The sequence below is a fragment of the Meleagris gallopavo genome, chromosome 12 (assembly GCF_905368555.1).
Source record: "Meleagris gallopavo chromosome 12, MGAL_WU_HG_1.1, whole genome shotgun sequence".
Lineage (NCBI taxonomy): Eukaryota > Metazoa > Chordata > Aves > Galliformes > Phasianidae > Meleagris > Meleagris gallopavo.
Genome location: NC_139415.1, coordinates 3,149,070 through 3,172,759, shown reverse-complemented (window position 1 = coordinate 3,172,759; position 23,690 = coordinate 3,149,070). Strand labels below are relative to the sequence as shown.

Sequence of the window (23,690 nt, the reverse complement as noted above, 5' to 3'; positions counted from 1 at the left end):
GGCTTTGAGACTGAGCAGAGAACCATTTCCTGCCATGTAAACAGACACTCTGTACCTGCGTCTTCATTGTGCTCTTTCCAAAGGACTTCAGTTTTCCTAAACACCTTCCATCAGCTGCCGTTCTGCCCAGCCCCTTCACACAGCAGCAGCCAGAACCTCTCACTGCTGGCAGGCTGCTAGCTCCACTGATTGCATCTGGGAGAAGTTACAGAAAGAGAGGAGGAGGTTGGACTGCTGCCCAGAGTTCTCTAGCAGAATGAAAACATTCTGGCCTACGTTTTTAGGCACATACAGCCTCAACCCGTAGCTGCACAGAACTGAAAAGAGGGAATACATCAGTTTGTACAGCAGGGTTTGTGAGCACATGCTCAGCAGCGTGCTACAAGACTTATCACGTGTGCAAAACAGATAAAGATGCAGATTTAAATAGAAATATATTTCCATCTCAGAAAATCTTAACTGAGAAAAGAACAAAGCAAATGAGTTATCTACTTTGCAGCCTAGTGAAACACAGGAGCCTGATGTGGTCGGCTTGTCCTTGGTCTTATAAATTAGGCAGCAAAGTAAAAAGGCAGCAGGAATTTCAGAGTTTAGACTGTAAAAGTCTTTTTACAGACAAGAATGGCAGAACTTCCAGTTAAACAAAGGCACTCTCATCTGCAATGTTGATGTTCTTTTATTTCCACCACCACCAGTCTCTTCTTATTCCCCACCAAAGAGAATCTGGTAGTCACTTTGTGTCACCAACATCTCTGAAAGACACCCAGAACCGCAAAATGAGACAGAGTAAGAAGCAAAGCATGTTTGTGATGTCCTTCACTTCTGTCTCAGGCTGTCTTTCTAAGGACATCAGCCACCCAACTGCCATTAATGCCACCTACATCTGATTCATTTCCAGTCTGTCTTGGCTAAAGTGCACTGAGCAATAACATGAGAAGTTCCTTCCAATCCTACAGCTATTTCAAGTTAGGATCTTAAGCTGACAAGTGCAGTATTTCCCCCTCTATTAATATACTGCTACCAAAAACTCCATGCTTAGCTTTTTTTACATTATTTCAGAATCACAGAACGGCCAGGTTGGAAGGGACCTCAAGGATCACGAATCTCCAACCCCCTGCCACATGCAGGGCCACCAACCTCCACATTTAATACCAGCCCAGGCTGCCCAGGGCCCCATCCAACCGGGCCTTGAACATCTCCAGGGATGGGGCATCCACAGCCTCTCTGGGCAGCTGTTCCAGCACCTCACCACTCTTCCCCCTGACATCCAACCCAAATCTCCCCTCCCTCAATTTAAAACCATTTCCCCTTGTCCCGCAGTTATCAACCCTTCCAAAGAGTTGATTCCCCTCCTGTTTGTAGGCTCCCTTTAGGTAATGAAGGCTACAATGAGGTCACTCTACAGCCTTCTTTTCTCCAGGCTGAACGAGCCCAGCTCCCTCAGCCTGTCTTCATAGGGGAGGTGCTCCAGTCCCCTGACCATCTTTGTGGCCTCCTCTGGACCCTCTCCAACAGCTCCCTGTTTTTCTTGTACTGGGGGCTCCAGACCTGGTAGCAGTACTCCAGATGGGGCCTCACAAAAGCAGAGTAGAGGGGGACAATCATCTCCCTGTCCCTGCTGGCCACCCCTCTTCTGATGGAGCCCAGGATACATTTGCTTTCCGAGCCGCAAGGGCACACTGCTGGCTCATAAATTTTTCATCAGTCAAGACCCCCAGGTCCTTCTCTGCAGGGCTGCTCTCAAAGAAAAATTATCTGAATCTATTAACGTTTCTAAAGCATATTTTTTTCTCATCTCTGCTAAGTGCATACCTGCTCGATATTTAACGGCCATTTCAATATTAAGACATGCTGTAGCCACCGTCAGTCCGGAGAATACGGGACGGACGGATGTGAAACAGGGCTGCGCTGCGAGGGCGCCGCCTGGCGGTAGTGCGGCACAAGTGCAGCCGCAGTGCGAGCAAATGCTCACGGACAGCGGGGACACGGCAGGAGGTCCGACGCGGCTGTTCCTATTGACAAAGGCCAGCACCGTGTGAGGTTACATCGAAGGGTGTGAGAGAGGACAAGGAACTGCGGCAAAAGAGCTATTGCTTCCCTCCACGCAGATCCATTTACAGACGTGCGAGTCAGTTCCCCTGAAGTCAATCAAGTTGTTGAAAATAAATATGGAAGTAACAGAGGTGAGACTGCAACCTGCAGGCTGCCATTGTGAATCTCATCTGATGGCATTCCTTTAAAACAATGTGGAATGAAAGCCTGTTACTAAGTGACTTGCTTTTAGATGTTGATTTACTCGCTTCCACCAGATCCCTTTTGCCCATAAAATGCTTTGTGTGTGTATCAGCTAGAGATAACAACACACTACCTGGTTTCATAGGGGCTTTGGATAATTGCTCTTTGTCCATTTTTGAAGGCAGAAATGGAAATACCCAGTCACTTCTAAAAGCTTTTTTGCCACGTGAAATGGGTTCTTTCATTTTTAAAGTCCAACTCAAACTTCATAAAGCAGAGATAAAGCACATTCAGGACTTTGTACCTTCTGTGTTCTGCAACGTTTCTCCTTACATGTGGATAGGTGTACTCCTTCACAGTATTCTCATTTGGTTTGCTCATGGGGCCTCTGTTCACATGGATGGATGCTCGAGTTAAGCATCTGAATGCAAGACCAAGCATTTCTTCAGCTGTTATTAGGTGACATTGAGGTCCGGGAGGACCTAAGAAATACACAGAGTACATTCCAAAGCAACAAAGGTGTTCCTTTAAGTGGAGATAGGGAATTAATCAATTGGGGAATGACACACAGCGTCAGGAAGGGAAGAAAGAACTGTGGCTAATGTAAATTTTAAAATATAGAAAAAGAACACTGATGCCAAAGGAAACTGACCTCTGAAATCAATCAAGATCCTTTTAATAACCCAACCCCGAATCTTGCAACTTGTCACTACTAATCTACATCATAAAATGACAGAAAGACATCTTGCAAAGATTTAAAGATTAAACTTGTCTTGAAAGAAATAGGAAGTTATCAGGCTGATGTTTTGATGAAGAGGCAGCAATTTTAACATAATTTCTCAATGCCCATATCTTGCCAACTGCTTGAATCAACTAATTAATCTAATTTAATCTACTTGAAATAAAGAAGATTGAGGCTTGAATCTCTTCTTACTCAATCAGAACTGAGTATCAGGATTGATTTATGTTACCTTTTAACTTGGATACATAAATAAAAGGAACTTCAGGCTCCAAGTCCTTTATCTAAGCAGTTACCAGGAAGAGGAAGTAGTAAAATATTATAAATACCACTGACTAAATATATGATCATTCTAATTTCATTCTAAGAAATGTCCAAAATAAACATTATTACAGATATCATTTTCATTACATTTTGCCGCAGTTCCTTGTCCTCTCTCACACCCTTCAATGTAACCTCACATGGTGCTGGCCTTTGTCAATAGGAACATTACATTTATGTCAAATTGGTCTTTTATATCTCGGGTACTCAAAATTTCCACTGAGGCTTTTAACATCCAACCCTACTGCTCAATAAATGTTTCTTGATGCATACTGTGCATCCATACTTGCAAATCAAGCTTCAAGCTTACCATCCATTACAGGTTCCAAGGCAGAGGGCGTTGCCATGCCTACAGAAATGGCAAAATGATGAATTTCTATACTTTATCAATTATTTCAATGAGCATAACATATTTCAGCCTTGAAAGACCTAAGTTTACAGTTATTGGAATGATGACTAGAATGGAAGTTAATGTGCTCAGCCCACAAATTCTCAAAGCACAACAAAATGCGTCAAAAGTTTTAATAGTTATGACTTTGATACAGAAGCCATGTAAGTGACAGAGCCCTTCTATTGACTGTTAGAACAGTAATACATGTGTGATTGTCTTCAGGCCCCAGTACCTAAACAGTACTGGAATTAAAAAAAAAAAAAAAAAAAAAAAAAGAAGAAATATAGCTGATTTCCAGCTGGAGAGGAAGAGAAATACTGAGCTGCATTCATGCACGTTATGGGAAAGATTGCATAGCTGGTTTAGATAGAAAATGTCTTTTTATGTCCTTAGTAATAGTGCTGTGCTTCTTTAATTTCTTCATGGATTATAGATGATTGTATTCTTCTATTCAAGGTTATCAGACCACAGAGTAAAATGCAAGACTCCCTCTGAGAATAAGGACACAGTTTCAAAGTTTCTCTTGGGAAGAAATGAATCACATATGCAGTAATCATATACAAAATGCAAATATTTCAAGTTTCATACGGACGTGACAATCCATAGAATATTAGTTGAAGGTAAGCACCAAACCCAGCAACTGCCATTTCAGTGACTGAAGGGCAAACCCGGGATGTGGTTGTCTTCAACACTGGGAATTGGATCTTGACTGCTGTTCTTCCACATAAGATAATTTCCATGCAAGATCCCCAGCTGTACAACACAGTGATAGAGGCATCTCATTATTTAAGGCCCATGCTTTTTTTTTCTTGGAGAAGTCACCCAAGCTAATCGCTTTTTTCTTTCTTTCTTTCTTTCTTTTTTTTTTGCTTGTAAGAGCAGTATTAAATATTCGTAAATATAAAAAATTTGTGGAAATACTTTTAGTAACATTCTGATTCTGTCTGTTAAAAAAAAAAGAAAAAAGGAAAAGAGTAACCACAACCCAGCAATCGGCCATCTTTGCCAGAATGCCAGCAGCGAAGATAAAAATGTGACTGTTGCAAATATCCTGTAGATCAAATGATGCTTCTCTCTCTTTGCAGACCAGAATCATTTCAGTATTTTTTGAGTTCTAAGAAGCCACAAGAAGAGGACAGAAGCCCCCAAAGCGCCTGAGATTCAGATAGGCTGGACTGACAAATCATTCTGACAACACTGGCTCACACACAGTTCTTCAGATTCTTATGTGGAAAGTACTGCAAGGGAAGCAAAAATATTAAGAGATATATAAATATTTATCACCACGTGCAACATTCTCCTTACAATACATAAAGAAAGGTGTTCTGTAAAGACTCGGGATCTCTGCTCTCTTGTTCTCTTTCCTACTAAGGACATTTGAGAAAGCAAAAAAAAACTGAAGTGCATTTCCACTGACATTGAAGTATTTCATGATAAAATGCATTCCTAAACCTACTAAATTTTACTCCCAAAAGTACCATCATCCTTTTTACAGAATATCTAACAATTAGGAAGATCAAGCATAAGAAATGAATTGGTATTAGAATTATAATAAGATGAGGAGTGACAGCATTTAAAGGATTTCTCATTTTGAAAGCAGATCTAATAATTTCCAACCCTTGCTTTATCAAAAGTCTTATGATATTTGGACAGGGCGATATTTTTTAATTTTCAGTTATAAGTTGTTGATAAAGACATTAATGGACTGACAATAAAACTACACCATTCCTTTTGAAATGCAGCTATACCATTTGATCTGCAAAAATATTTTTTTGGACAGTTCTTTACTTAGTGTAAGAAATTACCTATGGAAGCTACTCCAAATGCAAGGAATGCTAATATTCATACAGAGGTTGAACTCTTGACAGTGACCCAAAAATCAATCCGCAGGCCTGCATCTCAGTTACTAGACTTTAACAGCGAAGAGACTTAATATTTAACCTGAAAATTACTACCATTTTGATGTTCTTATGTTTTGCTGTGATGGGAACATTCTCACTTTTCTTCTGACATACAATAGTGCAATATTTACTTGAGGAAACTTCCAGAAAACTGCCACTGATTAAGGCTCTGGTGCAACCTACCACAACATTAATAAAGGCCACTGACTATCTAACACAGGAAATCAGAATCTGACAGAGCAAAGTGTTGACTTCACATTCAGTTAGCAAAAGGCCAAACCAAGCAGCTGGTAAATTTGCAATAATGATGAGGATACAGAATGGTGATACCACTTTAAAAACAAAACTAAGGTAACTTTTTGGTCTTTCAGCATTATCATATCAGCAGTATCATATCCACAGTTGCACCAAACAGCAGTAATTCAGCTCTTCAGTTCACAACGTCATTTTACAGACTGTGTTTATGTTTTATTGCAGTTGAGCTGCAAGCATTTCTCAAATGTGCTGTCCTTATTTGCGAAGTATTGCTCTGTGAATTAGATATTGTAATTAAAAGGACCTGAATTCTGGTTGCAGACTGAGATGGCAAACTTAGTTAAGTCAGAATGCTTCCTTGAATCACGTAAAGTTCAATTAGCCTGTCAGAAAGAAAAAATGTTGTTTGGAATAACCCTCTCTTTGTGTGTAAGAGAGTAATTATGGAAATTCAGAGGTACTGGTAATATTTCTTTTATATAAAAGAGTTTATTTACAACAAGATATACGTACAATGAGATACTGGTAACATCCTCAGAAAAAATCAGACTTAGTGCAGGAAAGAGGTAGACAAAAATTTGTGGTGCAGATCTCAGATCTGCTCAGTTGTGCTCAGTTTTGAGAATGAGCTGAAGCTAGAAACTAGGGCTGGAAACCTCAGATCTTTGTGTAATAGAATAAAGAATAAAACAAGAATGACTGCTTATTTTCTGATTCCTATGTCAACTGCAGAATATAGATTTATCATTTACATTGCAAATTGTCTCCTTCTCCAGGACAGTTAAAATCCATGGTTGGACAAGGCATTTCTGGTAACTACTTAGCAGCACAGCAAGCCTTCTCTCGGGCTCTCAGGAAGATTTACATATGTGAAGAGAAACCTCCATCTTCTGAAATTATTTGATTAGAGGGCACTGGATTAAATCAAGTGTCAATTGACTTATTTGTTGGATATACAGCAAAGCAAAATGTTTCCCAATTGCACTTAGGCTGTTGCACAGCATTCGGGTTCCTAAGCAGGTCAGACTAGGCAGGTAAATGTGATGTTTCTCTTGCTAAGTCCAAGACTATTTTTCTATTTCTGGGTGTCATTCTGAAGCTTGAAAATTAAGCATTTTACTAATTAGAAAACACTGATAAAAGTAATTTCTTGCTACCGTTTTCTCAGTAATAACCTCTTGCCAATTTGTCACTAGCTCTGATTTTAGTCTCTAGGAACTAGATCATCTGCACTTTAGAAGAGGTCTTACAGAATGCACAGAACCTAAGACACAGTTGCTGTCCCTTCAGCTTTGGACAGGACAAGAATCGGGATATCAGCTGTCACAGGAGTAAAGGCCCACATATTTCAGAATAGCATATTTACAATGACATCTTTTTGTTTCATATGTTGTTTCACTGCCTAGGTTTGTCAGCTCCCAGGTGTTACTAATGCCATATTCTTCTCAAGCTCCATTTCAGATTGTTATAGTATGTTTCACCCTCAGGCCTTCGAATAAGCTTAAACCTCCAGGATGATTTATAAACCAATTTCCTGTGGAAAATGTAACCAGTCTTGTAGAACAGAACACTTAGCTAATGCCAGCTCACAGTCCAAATGCTTCCATTACACTACAAGCAGCTTCTAAATGATAACAGTTTTGAAACCTACTGAAATCAAATTTTCTGAACTAGCAACTACCACTTATTTATAACTTACTCAAGCTTCCAGAATAACAGTAAAAAATGCATATACCATCTTCCCTGGTCAACAATGAGTAGTGTTTTCTTCTAGTCTCTACAAAAAGTCATCAACATCAGCAGCACAAATCAAGCAACAAACTTAAGTGCATTTTCATTTGCCTGACAACAGCACAAAGCTTGCAAAGGTTGTCTGTAAGGGATTAAACCTAAACATATCATAAATAAAGGAAGTGGTGACATGAGGAAAAAATCAGTCAACATACAGTGGGTGAACTTGAGCTCATATCAAGTACAAGCCTGGATCATGGTGTCAAAATTAATGCCTGCTGCATGTATTAAGTATGTACAACTGAAATAAATGAAATAAATGCTCCAAAAAAGGAGTATGCAAAGGAAAACCTTTCAAGAGTCCTATCAATAAGGCAAAGAAGATATTTGAAGATTCCTATCAATAAGGCAAAGAAGATATTCTTCCTCACTAATGAGATTTTACATTTGAATAGATCATATTATAAAAATTTTCCATGTTTGTCAAAAGTCAGGCAGGCACGGGACTCATTTAACAAAATAAAAAAGACAGAGTTGTATGACATATGGTTTTGCAGAGAACTCATGTCAAAGCAGTGGCAAAGCCACAGGTAAAATCTAACTACCTTGTATTCTAAACTTTATACTCTTATGATGTGAAGAGGTGGCTTTTTGTAGGGAAAAAAGGTAAAGAATAGAGAATAAAGAATTTCTTTACTGCCAACAAAAATAATCTGAGATCTGTAAAAGTACTTAACATTTTCTGAAGAATCACATACTAGGCACCAATGTGGTAATCTAGGAGACAGTATTCAGAAATGCTGATTGCCTACAGCTTCAAAACAAAGTTTCTGAATACTATAGTTATCCAACATCTCCCATTGCTCATCAGCAATCAGTTCTTAAAAGCAACCATTGCTTTAATGCAATGTGTCTAATTTTCAGAGCTGATGAGCAACTGAAAGTATTAATCAATAAGTACTTCCATTTCCTTGAAATTAAAGTTTGGAATGTATTCAATTGGGCACAAAAAATGGAGATATGCAAAAACAGATGAAATTACAGCTGTCTCTGGACATGGATAGGTTGGTACTTCTCCCATTCATCTGCTAAAGACTTTCAAAAGGGACAATTTTACCAAGATGAAAAAAGATTTTCATATCATTTCACATCATAGCTTGCAAACTGCTTCTACAACACTGCAGTAAAATCAGTCGTGGCACAGGAAACCTCTGAAACTACAGCTTCTGCTGACTCTTCACATCTTCCTTCTATTCTTCACATTCGATCTGTGCTATCTATCAGCTCTGTAGGTACAGCACAGCCTTTTCATTGAATTAGTGAAATTCTACCTGATCCCAGCAGCTTCTGTACAGAAGGCCAGTCTGCAGAAAATGTTTGGGTTTTTTTGCTATAAATATGTGCTAACAAAATATTACGTGTACTCAGTCAAATCTCACCCTAATGATGATATATATCTTGTTCCAAAAGAGTGCCTGTTGGTAAGTTTGTTGGTAAGTCAAGGAGTGCCTGATATATTTCTAATGTATAGAAGACACTCACATTGACTTTCCAGCATATAATCTTCAGGTGCTGATGTTTCCTAGGATCCACAGGGACCTCATGCTCTACAGCAGAATCTTTGCCTCACAATGTTTTTCCTTAGAAATTTAATTTATTGTAGGAAAAAAACTCTCCTGTATTCTTCAGGACACGTCAAAGTTCTTAATCACCGTTAGCATTAAGATTAATTTTAATTTTAATCTACTTTAACTCAGTTCTAACATTCAGTCTTATTTCCTATGTCTATTTGACAGTCCATTTGACTGTGAGCTTTGGCAATCCTCTCCAGAAGCAGCCATGATATCTGTAATTTTGTTTTAAAATAAATACATAAAAATCCTGGCACACTGGATGGGTTTCTATACAACAGGGACCCTTGGTTGAAAACTGTATATATTTGAGCTTCCAGAAGATGAAAATATTTTCCTGAAAAATTCACACAAATACAGAAAAAAAAGGAGGGGATAACTGAGTCATTGAGCTCTTAGTCTTAAGTTAGGACAGAACTGGAATAGGCTCTGGAGAATTAAACTGAGTTAGAGTAAGAAATTACCCTCCAAGTTCCTCAGCAAAACTCAGTTCTCTTATGCTTGATACTTCTTACACTGTGCTACACAGCCAACAGCCAGAAAGAATACCTGAAAATAGGCAAAGTGACAATCTTTGTCTTAATACCTGAGAAAGTCCGGTGCTTTGGAAATCATGTTTTCAAAATCTGCAAATCCTAATTTACCATCACCATCCATGTCAGCTTCTTCTATCACTTTCTCACAAACCAGAGTGATTTCTTCCGCTGTTAGCTCTTCTCGGGTCAGCTTATTGAGAGTTTTTTCCAGGTCTGCTTTACAAATGAAGTTATCTGTGTTAAAATCTGAATAGTAAAAGAAGCAAAGAAAAGATCACCGGCAACTCTCACGTTTATTCTCAGCAAACACATACAAAACACATACAAAAGTATCTCAATACATTACCGTAGATCTTAAAGGCATAGATAGCTTTGAGCTCTCTGGGAGCCATTTCACTGAGCACAGAGAACATGTCCACAAAATCGTTGAAGCTGAGGCTCCCCTCTCCATCTTCCGAGAAAGATTCCACAATTCTTTCCTTAAAGGGATTCTCCTGTAAATACAAACTTTTTATTACTTAAAACAAACAAACAAAACAGTAGCACCTATTTGGAATATCAGCAAATGTGCATACTCCTTGCAAATAAATAGTAGTTAGTTGTTTGAAGATCTCTTCTTGCAGATAACTTTTTTCTTCCAAAATGCATCCAAAAATTTACATTTGCATGTTATGGCACAAAGTGTCAGTAAAGCATGCTGCTGCACAGTACTGCTTCTTGCCTAGATTTTCTCAGCTCCATTGTTACTCATTTTCTCAATACTTGTGTTGACCTCATTTCTCTTGAGTAGCAACTGCTTTATAAATGTTAGAATAAAGGAACTAAAGTGTGAATATCATTTGCATAAAACTGGTTCCTGACAAGCTGTCATACTGATAAAATCAAGAGAATTACTGTTCCTGCATTATGAAGCTGGTAGGTGCAGACTGGATGACAGTAGAAGAAACTAAGGAGAAAGTCAGTAAAACAAATGGAGACTTTATACCACTGCCAGCACCTGACCCAGGGCTGGAGGAATGATTACTATTTATGAAAGCATTTTAAGAAGTAAACATAGCTATCTATCTACTTAATGCAGAACCACCAATGAACCATCAAACAAACCACGCCTGTTTATTAAGGATGTAGAATCGTATCCCTAGTAGCATCTTGTAGAAAGGTCTTTCATTTTCACTGCTATAAAAAATACCCAACCTCTGGTTGAAATGAATATGAATTCTAGAATTTTAAACTAAATTTCATCTCTTCAGAGATGATTCTAAGATCCTATTCCAGCACCTTACCAATGCAGTTGGTAACAAAGCCACTCTCAAAAGACAGTATCCTAAAACCATAAACACAAGAGCCAGCGAGCACAGAGAAGTTGCTTCACTGCTCTGGAAAAAAAAAAAAAAAAAAGCTTTTACAGCAACAAAACAACATATTTCCCACAGCCGTATAAAAACTAAGATGAATTCACAGTTATTTCTATAAAACAGCTATAAATCAATCCAACTGAGTGGGAATAAAACCCATGAACGTGATCTGGACTGAGAGGGGCGCCTGGCCAAGGCTGTTCTACAGATCCTGTCTGAAGTCAAAGATGCCAATCAAAATACTGACCTCCTATAAATGCAGTCAGCTTTAGTTGTGCTATATCACACATGACTTTTAATATGCATGCAGCATTGGGTTTGATTTTAAAAGAAGTCGTATGGAGAAAACGGACGAGCTCACAAATATCCACTTCAGGTTTCCTTTCTCCTGAGTAGAAACGAATTAGAAGCATTAGGTACATGAGTTATATTTACAATTCCCTTTGAATATTTCAGTCCAGGTTGGAGCAGGTTCAGTTTCTATTTTCCATTTCCCTTATGAACTTGACATTTTTGACAGATTAGAGCCATATCAAAGTTTTCACTGTTGGAGATTGTAGCAAAATATATTTTAAAAGCTATCTCTGTATGACAAAAGTCATTATGTTTCCAAATTTCCTTTGTGATTTCAATTGGACATCATTATCTTTAGCTCTTTTTTTTTAAGCTACTGCACATCATTAAAATGTGTTAAATTCATTGTTGAATTTAACTTCAGAGACAGCTGTGTATTAGTAGTACATAGCCCAATGTACATATTAGTAGTACATAGCCCAAAAAAAAGGTACTTTGCTGTTTTACATTTAGCATAATCAATAGCACAAGACTGTTATGTTTGAGGACACAGCCTGGTAGAATCTAAATGTCTAGATTCTGTGATATATGTTCTAATGAAGAATTCTAGCTATTTTCCAGGAAAATCACTGTAAATGTACCTGTTCATACTAAGTGGTCATATCACAGATTTCATAGCTGCAGTAATGCCCATGAAAGTTTGCCTCTGTGTCCTTCTCCATGTGTCAGTTACATGTTACATGCAACACACCGTTTTCAGTCAATTTTAATTTTTAAGGATCCTTGTTAAAGGATCAGCATAACAAATGCTAGTGAGTTGTGGCTGTGCACATAAATAACATTTCAAAGAACATCTAGTTCCTGGAAAGCAGCATTCCTTTCTTCTTCAGGTGATTGGCCATGTGTGGACTCACTATTGGATGACTCCTTGCAGTGTGTTGCAAGATGCAATTGCAGAGAAATTGAGAGACATTCGGGTATAAGGCCTGGTTTGAAAAAGCCAGTCTTACATCTAAATACATTTGGGAAGTCAAACCACCCTGGAAATGTAAGAGCACATTTTGGCAGCCTTACTGGCTATAATCTTGAGATATTTGCATAAAAAAGCTAAAAGGGTTATTCACATCCTCAGAGCATACCTGATCCATCAGGAGATTGCAACTTAATGGCAGTATAGGTCTCAACATACATTAACTAGCTAATGGGATGCCCTTGAGTCTCGCAGTTTGCACTCCAGGACTCCCTTCCATGTTAGCAATTGGAGCCTGCCAAAAGGCAAACAGCCATCCAACAGCAAACAGCACAGATGTGTCTCTCAACCTTTTGTGGGTGGGAGAGTTCTCAGAAATCAAACTCAGAATCGTAATTTCTCCGAACAATCATGAAGACCAGAGATTTCAGCACTCCTAAATGTCAAGATAACTCCAACCTTTCTGGCTGAGATAACGGTGAAGATTAAGGTTGTTTTAAAAGATAGCTGAAGTAGGAAGCACAGAGTCATGGTCCCAAATGAAAGACCATTAAGTCAGTCAATAATACATTAAAATTCTGCTGCATGGCTTACAGAGAGAACTAACTTCACAATAAGAAACATTCCTACAGTCTTCAAAGGGTAAAGATTAACATGAGGCTGAACTCACTGTCCAGAGGCAGAAAATAGGCCAATGAAAAATAAAATGCATCAGTGGGTACTGAAAAGAGTATCTGATTTGAGAGCTTGGAAATACCCCTGTCCTGTGAATACGGATATGGAGAGTTGCTCCAGAAAAATTGATTGATTTTGTTGTTTCAATTATTTTTCAGTGGTCAGCTTATCACCAAGACAAAGCAGGATTCAATTCGTCCCACTTTCTTCCTCAAAGCACATACATAAGAATGTATCTGTTAAATGTATAAATATTAGGGAATGCTCAGTACAACAACAACAAGTTAGAAATGCTATTGCTCTGATTTCTATAAAGCTGCATCACTCTCTTCAGAACTGACCCCATCAGAACTGTGTCATGGCAACAGCTATAAACTGACATCTTAGAGGCAGCACTGAATAACAAACAAGGACTACGCAGATGCAAATATTCCTATCAGCAGTGAATATCAAACCCAGGACTTCTTATTCCAAGTGCAAGCCATGATCTCACTAAGTACACTGTGGTTGCATAAGATGAATTATCTACTCGACATGTTAGAGGCCTTGAAAATACCAGCAATGAATTAAAAGGACCTGGACATATTTCTTAAGTAACTCTTTGCCAAATGGTATCTCTAAAATCTAAATGAAAAATAAAATCTTTCCTCATATTGATTCCTTTCCTTTAACTTTCTCATATTGTGTGTCTTCAGGCAGTATATCTGTAGTTTACACAATGGAAAGTATTAGTTTACCTTCACAGATACTTTTCACATCCTTTCTGTAATTTCATTACCTCTAGTCTAAAGAGCACAGATTAAGGTTCCATCATATTTAAAGGAAAAGTCATGGGGGGAGGGAGCAATGGGGAAAATGATACTGTTCCTTCATAGATCATCTTCCTTCAAGTACTAATTGTTTAAGAAAGAACCCTTTTACAACAGAAAACCTACATTTGTCTTGTTAAGAAGCTTTTTCCATCCTCTCACAATAAAAATGAGGCAGAAACGATGAAGAACTATTACAGCTAAAACTCAGCTGTTTTGCAAATTGTTGATGTTGAAGCCACTTGAGATAATCCTTGTAAAAGAGCAGTCTATCTTCTTAACCTTTGCCTTTTCTAGTTAGGCAGCTGTATTCTACATATTTTTAATTCACCATCATATCTATTCTGGTGTAAGGACTTAGAATACAATATGATAAATCATGATGACTTGTTTTCTAACAAAAAAAAAACCAGGCTGGATGTGGCTCCGGGCAGCCTGGTCTGGTGGTTGGTGACCCCGCACATAGCAGAGGGTTGGAACCAGGCCATTCCATGATTCTATGAATACTATCATTGGCCTCATGCCAGGGGTTGTAGTCAAATCTTACCATGTCATTTGTTACTCACACCTTGCTCTCGTTTCCATCAGAGGTGTGAAAAAAACACACACAATGAAAGCACTGTGTGTCCTCTTGCCTCACCCATTTCGCAATCATTTTGCAGCTTGACCAATTAATTTAAAGCACAATATCCTTTTAGCACAAACTATGTATTAGAAGTAAGATGTTGCAAATAAATCTGAAACAATTCTCCTTAGGTTAAGGTAACTAAGCCAGAGAGGCTGAGCAGTCATTACAAAATGCTTCTCTGTTTTACATCCACATAAACTGGACTTCACTTTGGGATTTCCATGCAAGTGACACTAGCAGAGATGCCCAAACACACAAAGCAGTCTGCAAAGCACTGCTTAAAATCAGAGGAAATGGTTTTATTTTATTTTGAAGCACCATGCATGCATTCATGCTCAAACCCATAAAAAATAAGGTGCAAACTTTGATTCTGAAAGGTGACCAATTCACTGTTCCCTGTGTGTCCTTTCTTACTGCTGACTGATTCCTGTGCCTGCTGCTCATTCTGTTTCAGTCGTGTGTGGATTTATGAACTACCTCACTCACCACTGCAGTGAATGACAAGGCCTGTGAGGATCAATGAAGTCAGAGCATCAGACAAAAATGGAAAGCAGCAGACTGTAAAGTGAGTGAAGCAAAAATCATTCCCCTCCAGAAAGCCCTTTTATAACCTACTCTACTCTTGACACAAAGACTGCTGTATCACCAGATACCAGCTTGAAGTTTCTATTAGGGATGTATACAGCACAATGATGATGGCCACACGTGCACTTCCACAGATCATATGTGACCTCTATGATCAGGCTCCATTCCTACATCCAGCTATGAAAAAATGACAGAGATAAGGCAAATGAAATCAGTTTTGTTTTGAAACAATCTTTCCTTTCTACATGGTTTCACACTGAGCAGCTCAGTGTGTTGCCACATATTTTCAGTACTAATTGCTGCAATCTCAGATATGCTTACATACTCTCGTTAATTTAGTAGATACATTTGCCTGCGTAACCACAATGGTCAAAATTAGAGAACAGAGACTACAATGAAACAGTTGGAGTAAACTAGATCTGCTAACTTCAGTGTAATGGTAGACCTAATCAACTTAAAGTATCTGCCCCTTCTTTATTTATTTATTGCTTGCCCTGACTTTCAACTTAAGAACCATGAATTAGTGAAAAATTCATTACCAATTTAAGTAAGTTCTTCTTTGAAACACAGGTATCATATTTAAATTCACCCTGGCTCAAAACATTAATGCATGAAGTAAAGATGTTTCTTTATACTAGCAGAATCTAATTTAGAAAAGTGCATTATTGATTCTATCCATTTGTCAGAATCTGCAGTGGTATTGAGCTGAACATTGCCAGTAACTAGAAGTGTAATGTGCATATGAAAAAAGCCAGGTGCATTGAAATTAGCACTAATTTTATTAAAATTCAATAGACATTTAGTTTGTTTGTTTCTATTTTGAGATTCAAATATCAGTTTAATCTTTGTCTTGATGAGAACTTACTCAAGAACCAACACTAACAATTTGTTTAACAGTCTGGAAAAGTTGGAAAGGTTAAGGACTTTTTTTTTCCATATTAACTGCAGTAAATAACCACATTGCTTGGAAAATGAACTCTGCATGAAAGACTTCTTTCTCCTCATCTGTATAGGAAGTAGTAAAATTCGTAGTGACCACAGCTGGTCCAGGTTTATGGCTGATAACCCTGCTGGCATTTTAAAATCCTGTACTGATAATATTATGAAAGACGTGGTGGGGCAGGGGAGGGAAGTAAGATCTACTATCTTCATTTGACTGTTATTTTACTGGAAACAAGCTCACTATGAACTCTTACAAACTCTGTTCCTGAAATGAGTGGTTAATCAGCAATATTTCTAAAGTCTTCCATGTCTCTTGAGATTTGGGAGAGAATTATTAAATTTGACAGCAAATTTTGTCCTGTTGCTGTCATAGAATCAAGTTCAATTTCCCTCATGATGTATTCTAAAGCTGGATAAGAAAGCTTCACGGACTTGAAGGGGTGCAAGAAGATCAATTTTGATCCACTTTAAATACACTTCTTTAATCTGCTCCCTTTACCACCTATGTTTGCTATGGCAGCAAGATACGCTCTTGTATGTGAAAATCTAATTATGGTTCAAAACGAAACTTACATTTTATATCTCAGTTTAAGCATTCTGCTGTCCTGTAAAAATAGTAGTTAATGTTTTCATAGAATCAACAGTTTCCTAAGTGTCTGATCCTACAGCATTAAAGCAAATAAAACCACATGTGTGATTATCACTATTCACTGTCTTTTCTGAACTGAAGGCTGAAATCAGCCTGTCTTGATTTCTCACAAAGCAAATACAGGCCAGCTGGCAGTTAAGGGCTTCATAACCGAGCCAGAGCAGTTCATATTGCATTACCAATATCCTAGAGATTCAGGCTCAATAATAAAATAAAACTTCAGAAACAGTGATCTTCCACATCAGAAGCACCAGTACAAACACCTAAGACACTAAAGCAGCGAATAAGACATGACCTGCTAAAGAGAGAGAAAACTACTTGCAACAGTGGATGAGTGAATCAAAACCCCTTAAGAAAGATGGATTTTAATTACAAAGATAAAAATGCAATATGCATGTATAAGCAAAAATACTAGCTGGCTTAATACAATCAAGATACTCCCACAGTGATGTGAAGCACAGGCTATTTTATCCTGCCAGGTACTGACAAATCCACTTACTTTACATTCATATAGGTAAGATCATTAGTTACTTGTGATACTGTATACTAATTTGCACTTTTATATATGTCTGCCCATCCAACATGTCCGCATTTCAGTAAATAATCCTATTTCAACAAAAATAATCTTCATTTTGACCTAGCTGGTAAGCATCATATAATTGGCTCTTGCTTATTGCTAAGAATAAGTCCTTTTAATTAAATAATCTCAGACAAATCTCATAGGGACATTAAAAATAAATTCATCTGGTCTATGGATTGCCTCTAAGGGGAAAAAAAAAAAGTAGAACACAGCAACTATCATAATTATCAGTTCATCTAGATCACCAGCCTAATTCTAACTGGGAACCATAGCAGATAGGGGAAGTATTTTCAAAAAGGTGAGTGCAATGGATATTTGGGGGACTTCTGGAGTTGGAGATCACATACAAATCATAAAACTTATCAGCAACTGTGGAATTCTGCTCTATAAAAGCACTTAAATCATTTCTGATGACATTCATGATGTCTCCAGAATGTCTCGTGGTAACGAGTTCCTCGATATTTTCATGTGCTGTATCAGCCATCTATCTGATAACTTCATGAAATATCTCCTTGTCCTTTTGAAAAGTAGTACATAATTGTTCTCTTTTTGTTCACCTGCTTTTATTATTCAGCTGAACCTATGAGGAAAAAGAAGGCTTAGAGAAAGCCTTGTAATTCCCAACTTTTATCTCCATTATCTATTTAATATGCATCATCACAGAACCTATGGGCCCTTAAGCCTGCTTGTGCTAGAACTTACCTCAGGCTACTGATTTAGATGTCTAATTATGTTTTAAACAATCTAATTCTGGATAATCAGCTTAGAAATTGGTATTGCTATCTCCACTTGGGATTCAGTTTGAGGTAAGTAAAACACAGGGCACCTTTGCAAAGTACTGTGGATTTCTCCAGATTTGCCTGATTTCTTTATTTGTATAAGAAAAAAAAAAAAAAACAAGCAAACATTTGTGTTATATAAAATAAAATTTACATGAAATATTTGTATGAGATCTGAACAGTTAATGCTCAATAAGATATTTTACGCATTGATGAACTGAAAAGAACATTTCAGCAAGATCTTTATACCATCTATTTTCAAAGTCCGTAATTACTTTTCCGGATGCACTTTCTTCTTCATTAACTACACAGGCACATAACTTAGGGTCTTTAATAGATATTTCAACATATTTGCACACACAACGTCGGAATCAAATGGTTTATGCTGTTGCTGCAGTTAACATCTCGTTAATAAACAAACCTAGAATTACCCTACTAACTATCCTGTTTCTACTTCACACAGAGCAGCATAATGGACAAAGCATAATTTTTGTTTAAACTCCAGTACCTACGTGATTTATTAAATGTCATTCATTTCGTTAGAGATGAGCTAGGAGGGTCAGCTTTGTAAGCTGCAGAGGACAGAACTGCACTGATACCCCTGGCAGTCAAGGACACTGAGTGTGTCAAGGACACAGACGATGCAAACAGCTGGTAAGAAACTAACCCAGAGCTGGACTGTTTAGCCTTAGGAGCTGCATAGCTTTGGGAGTTCAAAAGCTGCACAGCTCTCTACCAGTTGATGAAAGAAACATTTTATAAATTCTAGGAACAGCCTGTTCCTATCACATCATAGGTTTCATTCCTGTAACTATTTAAACAACAGAAAAGTACATACTCATATTCCTCAACTAAGCAGTGCTGTTAAGGGAGTCATTACCAAAACAACCCCGTCAAAGCCCACTAGCTTCTAAAGGACACTATATACAAAGTGGAAAGAGTATAAAATTTAGTTTTATTTCCTCCTCATTTCCTTTACATTCTATTCCAACTATCTATGCAAGAGAAACATCCACCTAAATATTTTCCCATTTCTGTACCTGGCTATGCCCTAGAACAGTAACAGCAAAGGAAACACCTTGGTTGCCACACTGCTTCAAGGCACCAAACTTACTTTGCAAAACCTCTGGCAGACAATTTACAGAGCTAACAAGGTGCAGTTTGTAAGCAATGAGAAGCCTTACCTTTAGCTCAGGCATGTTTATTATAAGCTGCATAGGTAGTTTAACATCAGGATCCTTTGTATAGTCCATGGGCACAACGTTTGGTGCCATTTCATGGTACCGGCCATGCAACCTGTAAGCAAGTAGAAAAAACAGCCAACTTAAATAACCAATTCAATTCATATGGTATAGAATCATGGAATCATAGAGTAACGTGAGATGGAAGGGATCCACAAGGATCACTAACTCCTGGCTTCAGACAGAACCACCCAAAATCCAATCATCTTTCTGAGAGCATCACCCAAACACTCCTTGAACCCCCAGCAGGCTTGATGCTGTGACTGCTTCCCTAAGGAGCACGCTCCAGTGCCCAGCCAGTCTCTTCATGCAGAACCATTTCCTAACATTCAGTCTCAGCAATTAGACACAAATCCAGCTAATTGTTTTTTTTAAGCATACAAAGCTAAACCTGCCAAATTTCATCTTTTTGAAAAGCTTTGATGCAGTATCCAGCATAACTCAATGTGGGTAACTGATAGAAAAACAACAGAAGTCCCTCAGCCTCCTTTGGAGTTCTGAGAAAGACATACATCATATAGTGAAAGTGTGTTAGTCTAGAGCAGTGATACTCTAGCCTTCATGCAATCCATTGGTGATAGTCTCTCAGACTTGGATGGAGCAAGTACCACAACCAATATGGAACCAGCCCCAGCAGCCATCTCCCAGGAGCTGCACTGATAGGCACTGTGTGTATTATTGTTCTGACACATCTCTCAGTAACATTAATTACTAACTGGAAATGGTTTACCATTAAACCCCTGTGCCAACAGCTCTAACGTTTCTTCTGTTCTTATAGAAGCAGAAAGCACTTCAGAGGATGATCTGAATTCATAAGCAGTTGTGACCTGGCTGGGAAAGGCTTTGTGTTCTTTCACTCAGTATGTCCCTGAACAGGAAGCATATCTGATAAATACAAAGTGGCTTTGGCTCTCTGCCCTAGTCACAGAAACAGTTACGTCTTATCAGAGGAGCAATGTGAGGTTTTGCAGGGCTATTTAAGTACATATAGGTTTGGAAAGGCTGCCATTTACCATAAACAGATCGTTATGTATATTCATAAGCTGGTCTGCAACCAGCCTCACTGCCCTTGCGATGACTACAAATTCTGCACTATCTGCTTTTAGGAATTCTTGTGGATGCCTACATCATTACCTTCCCATTCCTGGATGTGCTCCCTTTGTTGTCAAGACAGGTAACTCTGCATTGAGGATGCAAAGGAAAACCTGGTAGCACTTACTAGTGTTTTCCTTCCCACAGATGAGAATAAGAAGAGATGTAGTAACAAATGTTTTAACAGGCAGATGATTCTCTGTTCCTTCAGATATTGGTGTATGTTTCAGCTTAATGTACTAAATCCTGGAGTTAAAGCCATGATTCCCTAACAAAGTGCTAACAAATTAACTCAGCCCAAACCCAAACTACTGATCTGCTCTCGCAGGCATTTCAGGTCTTCCCACTGACCCATTTCCCTAGCATAAGCACTAACTCTTAGGAAACTACTCAAAGTTTCAAGAAATTGATGAAAATAGAGAAGTTTCACAGCTCCTTGAGGGAGCTCACACAGTTCTAACACTAATGCTGCTTGTGTATTTATATCAAATTAATTTGCTACTGATCTTGGAGAGAAAGTCTAATTGTCCCCAAGGTCACCACTGGGTGTGTTAAGGTACAGAGAAGCTACTTGTGTAATGAGAACTCTGTGCTGAAGGAGTGCTGAAAACAAAAGATAAAAGCTTGTAATGGCTCACTGATTAGAAGGAAGCAAGCAGAGGCTTTAAAGTGGCCTTCAGAACCTAATGTGTATAATGTAACATCTCACCAAGCGTAGAGCTGCCTCCACAGCACTGGCCACTTGATTTATGTTATGAAGAAGAAAGAATTTCATTCAGGAATGTATCTCTCCTATTTAATGCTAAACAACATGAATGTATTCAATGTACACTCAACTTTAATAATACCACCCAAAAGACTAACTTCTAGATTGCTTTTGCATATTCAATAGCAGTGCAGCTTCACTGGCACAACGAAATTTAGCCAAGAGTGCCAGCAGACTGTCCAAGTAGCTCGGAGGAGTTGTGGGTTGACCTGGCCAGAAATCAACTGTAGAGAATGAAATAAAAAAATTTCCACCAAAATCAAAGCTACTGCCTCTCGTTCAGATAGAAGGGTTACACAGAAGAGTTGTAGAACAGCTCCTGGTAACATGCAGGGAACTCAGTGCTTCAGAGACCAGAGCAGCACTGATGAGCCTGTCCATAGCCCTGGAGACAGGCCTGAGTACTCAGCCCCTCTGAACCTCTGGAGACAACAGCAGCTATGAGCAAAAGCAACTGCATTTAAGACAGCATTGCACAGACTGCAGGGAAGAATGCATCATGCTGATGAAAAGACAGAGATGGGAACTTATTTACAATTGATGCTATAGTGCCCTGGTGATGCAAATTGTCAGGATGCACACACTAGCAGGCTGTTGCCTTGAAGCCTATGGACACCAAACAGAGCAGAGCTCCACATGCAGCAGTGGATGAGCTCTGAAGGAGAACTCAGACCATGGAGAGCCTCTGCAGGAGCAGGTCCTGGGCTGGAGCTGCAGCCCGTGGAGAGGAGCCCACGTTGGAGCATGAGGTCTGGGGGAGCTGCTGCCTGTGGGGATCCTTGCTGGACCACACTGTTCCAGAAGAACATGTACACATGGTACAGACCCATGTTAGAGAGCAGGGCTTGACAAGCTGTGGCCTATGGGCCACACAGGATCTGCTGGGGAAGGACAGCATCCCGTGGGAAGGACCTATGGAGAAGGGGAGCAGAATGAGAAGGAAGGAGCAGCAGAGAAGTGTTACAAACTGCCTGCTGCCCCTGTTCCCCTTCACTGCTCAGTGGGAGGTAGGGGAGGATGGAAGCGGGTGAAGGTGTTTTCAGTTTGCTTTTATTATCTCATGGCCACAGTAGTAGTTGCCAATAAATTACATGAATCTCTGTTATGCTCACTCTGTTTTGCCCATGACGATAATTGGTGAGCCATGTCCCTGTCCTTATCTCAACCCTTGAGACCTTTCCCGTTGTATTTTCTCCCCTATTCCATTGAGGAGTGGACGTGAGTGAGCCACGGGGCACAGTTCAGCTACCCATCAAGGTGAAATCACCACCATCACACATTCACTTGCTGCTTTTGCAATGACAATTACACGTTGCATGCAGTAACTAATACACAAATCTCCACGGTGCAACAATTCCTCAGAGAATTACTGCCTCCAAAGATTGCAAGGTGTTAAAGCACTCTCTTAGAGAAAAGGGCTATATATAACTGAGATAAAACAGCAGGAAACATAGTGCTGCATCTGAAGGCAGCAGATAGGAACATCATAAAGGAACTCAGGTCCCAACTCAATAGATGGCCATGTGACAAATGGATACAGAACAAAGAATAGTGAGATATGTGTAGGAATAGCTGAAAGGGGAAACTGAAATACTTTCTACCTTCTTTGCTTTCCAGTCAAAGTCATTTTCATTGTTTGTATAGAATAAAAAGCTGCACACCAAAATCAGATCTATAAAAAGGCAGTATAAGAGACAAGTTGGATAGATGAGCCTTCTGCCAGCTTTTAGTTAATGTCAAGTGCTCTTTCATCTCTGCAATGCAAAATGAAGCAGTACAAACTCACTCAAGCCAATACTAAATAAATATCCTCCAAAAACACCTGCAGTAAAATAAAAAAATCTGCATGAGAAATGTCTTTGGTGCATAATTTATACCAATAAATTTATTCTAGAAGATGTAGTCACTAGGAAGACTTTGTCTTTCAATACATGTAAGAGTAAAAGCATTCACATAACTACATAAAGCTCAGTGCTTCTTGTCCTGTCACCGAGCATCACAGGGAAAAGCCTGGTTCTACTTTCTTTCCATCCTCTCCTCGAGTATTAGTACACATGGACAAGATTCCCCCAAGCATCCTCTTGGCTAGCTGAAAAGATCCCTGCTCTGACATCCCTCATAAGAGAGGCTCTCCAGTCCCTCCACTGTGCAGGAGGCACTTTGCCCAGCTGTCCCCAGTTTGTTCCATTCCTCTCCTGTACTGGAGAGCCCAGAACTGAACACAGTGCTCCGGGCTCCAAACAGGTCAGTACTGAAAATGAGTTATTCTCACCTGTGCCTAGCAAACCAGGTGCAACGTGACTGAAGAATTATAAAGGAAACTTTATGACACAGAAGGTGTAGGTGATAAAGAATGGCCTAGAAGCCTTTCATTCGGGGGGCTAAACAAGCTTAACAACAGAATAGAAACATAATTAACAAGAGCAACATCAGCTTCAGGATGTGTGTTCTTCTGTTTGTAGTTTCTTAGACACAATTAGAAGATTCCCAATGGTGTAAAGCCCCCCCAAATTTCATCCTCTCGGCAAACCCCATTTTCCCCAGAGCTGACAAAAGCACAAGTTCACCCTTCTTTATGTAGTCCA

At 39.0% G+C, this 23,690-nt stretch overlaps 1 protein-coding gene across 1 annotated transcript in view; it reads right to left on the bottom strand.

Annotated features, from left to right (window-relative positions):
• Positions 1 to 3,803: 3,803 nt before the first annotated feature.
• The window catches only part of CIB2 (calcium and integrin binding family member 2), a 35,105-nt gene continuing 15,218 nt past the window's right edge, over positions 3,804 to 23,690 (bottom strand). The window contains exons 3-6 of the mRNA XM_003209377.5: positions 19,191 to 19,302; positions 10,087 to 10,234; positions 9,791 to 9,986; positions 3,804 to 4,924 (exon numbers count right to left, since the gene is read on the bottom strand). Coding sequence (XP_003209425.1) covers positions 4,903 to 4,924; positions 9,791 to 9,986; positions 10,087 to 10,234; positions 19,191 to 19,302 — 478 coding nt within the window. The 3' untranslated portion in view covers positions 3,804 to 4,902. The remainder of the gene's footprint in view (positions 4,925 to 9,790; positions 9,987 to 10,086; positions 10,235 to 19,190; positions 19,303 to 23,690) is intronic.